Below are 5,283 nucleotides of genomic sequence, written 5' to 3'. Positions count from 1 at the left end.
TCTCTAACAAGGACATCGTGGGGGGGTCAAAGATAGAAGCAAGCAGAGCCAACAGCCTGGGGAACAGCAGCAATGTGCAGCGCTTGTCAGACCAGGACAACACCACAAGCACTTCACCAGTGTGGCTCTTCCAGCCAGGATTGTAGAAAAATCTTGCCCTCCAGCCCGTATAACTTTGCCAGCCACCCTCCCGGTCTGCAGATAGAGCTGTGCCGGTGGGAAGGAGCAGCTCTTGGCTTTGCCTGTGTCACGGAGGACGTGGCGTAACTACAAGAGGAGAAAAAAAATGCTCTTTCAGCACCATGTTGCACACGGGTGACGGAGGCAGCGACACAGCTGGGCTCGCGGGGCGAGAACGGCAGCAACTTCTCCTGTGCAGAGACGCCCCAAGCTTGAACTGATCCCAACCCATAACCTGACACGGGTCCTTAAGGAAAGGCCGTTGTTACTGTGTAATAGCTGTCTTTAGCCTACACGAAGCAACTGGTTTCATCCCATTTCTCGGTGGAAACATGCTCATAGCCTGTGTTAACCCCATGGCTACTGTATCAGTGTGACCAAAGACCGGGGGTGTTTTAGGCTTCCACAAAGCCCTTCCAAAAAATCATCACTGCTGGGCAGTTTTGCAGGGGGATCAAGCCTACAAATACGCGAAATCAAAGCCAAACAGGTAGACAAATTCTCTACCCTGATCCTCCGCTCCTTTCCAACTCTATTAGACCCTCTTCGCAGGACCAAAAGGAGACTCAGAAGACAGAAGCTGCCTGGGGCCCCATGGGGAAGGGCTGGCTCTGGAGGCCTTTCCTTCCTCCAGCTGCAGCAGAGCCTGGGGAGAAACCTTCAGGCTTGAGCTTCAGGTGCCCTGCACCTGCCTTGGCACTGGTATCCACCTCCTGCTGGAGCTGTTTTGGTCGGAGCCCTTCTCCTTCTTCACCCTGTTGTGGCAGGAAAGCTCGAGGTGTCCCGGCAGCAGGAAGCTCCTTCGCTCCACCCTCTGCCCTGCACACCGGCGCTCGGAGCTTGTCGAGAGGTTGCTGAACCAGAGCTGCCGGCGACGGCGACCTGATCTGTGCAGCTGCTCGGGCGGGAGCTGGACCCCCGGCATGAAGCGCTTCTCCCGCCAGCCCTGGGCAGCCGCCACTGCGCTCTTCCTCGCCATCGTGCTCTGGTATTCCTGCTCAGCAGGTATTTCTCTTCTCTTACGCTCCAGTTTCTGTACCTTGCCTTTTCCCCCCACTCCTCTCAATACCTAAATATATTGCCCGCTGACAGTAATTTGTTCTTTAAAACCAAGGTGGACTCCCTTATCTCACCTAAAAAGTGTAAAGAACTGGAATTGATTAATGCTAATGAGAATTATTTGGCGTGATTGATCACAGCATCTTTCTGAAAAGATGTGCTTTTGCCAGCTATTTACAGATCCACTGTAAATGTGGCTGAGCTGCAGGCTGCTCCACTGGATGGCAAGGAGATAGGGGACCACAGTTACTCGGCCTTCCCGTGCTTGCTGAGGCAAGGGACATTTGAAATACCACCCAAGAGGCTCACTGTAGTCTGGTTTAGCTCTTATTAGGTGCTTTTTGCAGGAAATCTGGCTTTGGTGCTCCCTTAATTGGAGAAGTTGCCTAAAAACAAAATGTAAATGAGACCTGTGAGCTGCTCTTTTCCCATCAGGCTACTGCCTGCATTTGTATATCAGCACCGCTTGAGACCTGCCAGATGTTTACAGATGGGTTAGCTTTGACAGCCTGTCCTTTGCGCTGGAAAGTCCGTAAGCATGAACCAATGCTCTGTATTCTGCAGCACTTTCTTCCACAGGTCGTACACAGTTTTTAATGATTCTTCCCAATGCTCCTGTGAGGTATTTATTAACTCAGAAAACAAATTATGGGCTTGGCCAAGGTCATTCAGCAAGTCCTAGCAGGGTCAGAAAGGAGAACGGGGAGTACTCAGACCCTTCCCTGGGGCAGGCTGCCCAGGGACCCGCTCCCACTGTGGCAGCGGCCATAAGGAAAGCTCTGGTCTTGCTGGTGGTCAGTCAGCTCAAAATGCAAAGCTAGGCAACAGCAGGTGACCCCAAGGGGGACATCTGCAGGACAACCTCAGTTTATTTGCTCTTACTTGGAAAATACCAAACTCAAAGCAAAGGTTTGGTCAAAGGGCTTGTTCTGTTTTGTTTTCCTGAGCTGAAACTAAACCTGAGCCGTTATTTTGAAGTCTTGAGTGAAATCAAGCTGGAATTGATTTTCTCTATCACGTTCCAAACTATCAGCTCAGAGTGATGGTTTGACTGGAAATAGTGCTCTCATAGCCTCTGCCTGGTCTGTGGACCAGCAGCACGTTGGAGCCCCTCTATCTGCATGCAGCAGGAGCCCTTACTCCTGTAGCCTCTCCAGGCTGTTCTTCACGTGTCTCTGCAGGGGACCATTTCAGCACGGGATACTTCATCTGGCTGAACTTGAACTGTACTGCTCGTAGTGGCACAGGAGGAGATATTTCTTTGACTCCCTTCCTTCTGCAGCAGGGGACAGGCTGGTGTTAATGCACAGGGACCACAGCAGCCTGGGCTTTTCCCACGCAGGCGTCCGGCAGCTGTCCCTGCATCTGATCCTGCAGCGCTGCAAGGTGCATGCTGAAGCTGACAGGCAAGGGGGGGTATCAGGAGGGCTAAGGAGGCTTTGGCCTGTGATACCGTGTACAGATGTGGAGGCCTGGACATCAGTCACAGTGCTGTTCCAGAGTGCAAGTGTGCTCTGATTCAGGATAAAGAGGCAAAACCATCACTGAAGCCCCTCTTCCCCTCCCTCCCTTACTTATTTCTGTATGTTGTATTTTCCAGTCTGAGCTGATTAATGAGTTTCAGACACAGCCGCACCTGAACTGCAGCAAAGCCAAAGCTTCCCGCTGAGGCTGTGGTGGATCTGCTGAGGCTCTGCACTGATGACTCAGCCCTCAGCTCTGCCAGACTCCTTTGTACCCCAGAGTTACCAGGATTTTTCTAAGGGCAAAAGGAGGTAGACGTACAGCTCGCTGGCCGTGGATCTCCCCGTGCCACTGAATGCTTTCTCTCATTTCAGTCCTTGCTCGTTCTGCCCCTGCAGCTTGGAAAAGGATGGTGGCTAATTTGAGCTCTGGGTGAACGGCTCACACCAGGGTCGTACTCAGGCAGAGGCACAGTGATCCAACTGCTCCTTACGGCTGGTGCTACAGCAGGTCTCTAAGCCCGCGTTGACAGTGGTGGGGTGTGAAAGCATACGCTGATGCAGCAGGAACTTATTTTCTCCGAGTTGTTTCCATCCTACAGACCTCTGCAAGGCCAATGGCTTTCAGATTTTCATGCTTGATGCCCAGTATTGCTTTTCTAATCCAACTTGCCTTTTCTCCTGTGCTTTCCTTCTGGCAGCAGCTGAAGACGTCTCCAATGTTTCAACAAGCTCCATGCTCACAACTGAGTACGAAGCACCATGTCTTAGTAAGTCTTCATAAATCATTACTATCATGATAAAGCCAGGTGATGGGACTACACAGGTGACTGAGAGGCTGTCCTGGAAAAGGATTTATCTGTTGTCAAGGCTTCCGTTGTGGGTGAAACTCTAGGATGCATTTCTAAGACTCCTCCATTGGCATGCCCAGTATATCTTAGGTACATTTAGATGGACTCATAGCTTTGAACAGACTAACTCATAGCTAATTCAATTTGTGTGTCCTAAAGCTCCCTGCCAGACTGACTGCCTGTACGCACAATGTGGACTCCCGGGAGCACCTCTTTCCCCCACCCTACCAAGTCTTCCCCAAACAGCCAGTCCCAGCCAGCCTGAGATCCCACCAGTCCTCCCAGAGCCATCCTCCATCCCAAATGTCAAGTATCCCCACAGTCCTGCGCTTCCCGAAATATAGCAGGTGTACCAATAGAGGTATGCTACTTCAAAGCATGACATGGGTATAGGGGCAGGCATCCCTTCCCCTTCTCTAGGCACATACAAAACATGTCTCTCTTGTTGTGGGAAGAGCTGGTCTCTACTGTGCAGGACAACTGTACTGTGTGCGCTGAAGGCCAATGCACAGGAACATGGTCCTGCCTGACACACGTGAATGAGAGCGACTGAGCAGCACCGGCGCTTGCCTTTTCCCTGGAATGGTGCAAGAGGCTGGCTGCCCTGCACCAAGCTCAGGAGGCATTCACTTTGCACAGCTGACAAGCTTCGTGCACGTCAACGCGCAATGCATGTAGCTGCAAGGTGGTTTTGGCTGCCTCAGCTCTCCTGGGTGATGGGGTTTCACGCTCAGCTTCTATTCCAGCCCAAGGGCTTGAGATACGATGGTCCCCCAGGCTCCCTTTGATATTTCCACATTACCACCCAGGATGCAGACACAGGGCTGGGTATCTTCACTGTGCCCTTGTGATAGAGAAAGTATGGCAGATGCCTTTAAATAACAGCATAAATGAAACAACTAATGCCATATTCCTTACCTGACTTCAGGAAATTGGACTGATTTAAACGAAAAAAAGATGCAAACAATGCAAGAAAAAAACCACATGGAATCGTTAAAAATTATTTCGTTTTTAAACATGTAAAACAGCGATCCCCCAACGGTGGTGTGTTTTGCAGTTGCTATACGCAAGTCACAGGTAACAGCCCAGCAGAGAGCAGCCACTGCTTCTATTGCCGGCAGAGGTACTGGGTACCTAAACTATTGGCGATCCTGCTGAAGGTGTCCCTGCTAGAGATCCTCTTACTCTCGCACATGAAGGTTTCTCTACCCCGGGCTTATTTTTAATTTTAACTAGCTACTTCTACCATACTCCATTCCTAAAACTGACTGAGGAGATGCTAAGTAGGTGTTTTAAGAGATTTCCGTAATGGTGGGCACAGTAGTAAGAGGAGCAGCTCAGGTGTTTGGCCAGACAGGGATGACTGAGTCTTGAAGACATACAGATGAAACTGAATATTGCCACCCCCCAGGTTAAGAGCCAGGCTTATGGGAAAGATGCCAAGGCAGACTGACAGGCCACAGGGCAGACAGTGAAGTCACTGTCTCATCTGCCTTCTAGCAAAGGAAACCTGCTACATACTTAGCCTCCCGTCAGCTCACTTGATTTCTTCACCACCAGACATGAACTTCTGCAGGCAAGCGGCCATGTGCTGCCCGACAGGTGTGGACGATTATGGATGGATCGCAGCGGCCGTCGGCTGGAGCCTCTGGTTTCTGACTCTCATCCTGCTCTGCGTGGACAAGGTCATGAAACTCCGGCCTGACGAACCCAAATATTTGGTGGCCTGA

General features: G+C 51.0%; 1 protein-coding gene across 1 annotated transcript; it reads left to right on the top strand.

Annotated features, from left to right (window-relative positions):
• The first annotated feature begins 1,103 nt into the window (after nucleotides 1-1,103).
• On the top strand, nucleotides 1,104-5,283 carry TMEM213 (transmembrane protein 213). The gene is made up of 3 exons (XM_075491706.1): nucleotides 1,104-1,185; nucleotides 3,404-3,472; nucleotides 5,114-5,283. The coding sequence occupies exons 1-3, from the start codon at nucleotides 1,104-1,106 to the stop codon at nucleotides 5,281-5,283; spliced, it is 321 nt and encodes a 106-aa protein (XP_075347821.1).

This window comes from Mycteria americana, chromosome 1 (assembly GCF_035582795.1).
Source record: "Mycteria americana isolate JAX WOST 10 ecotype Jacksonville Zoo and Gardens chromosome 1, USCA_MyAme_1.0, whole genome shotgun sequence".
In the NCBI taxonomy this organism is placed as follows: domain Eukaryota; kingdom Metazoa; phylum Chordata; class Aves; order Ciconiiformes; family Ciconiidae; genus Mycteria; species Mycteria americana.
Note: the sequence above shows the minus strand (reverse complement) of the source record. Positions and strands in the feature narration are given on the sequence as shown.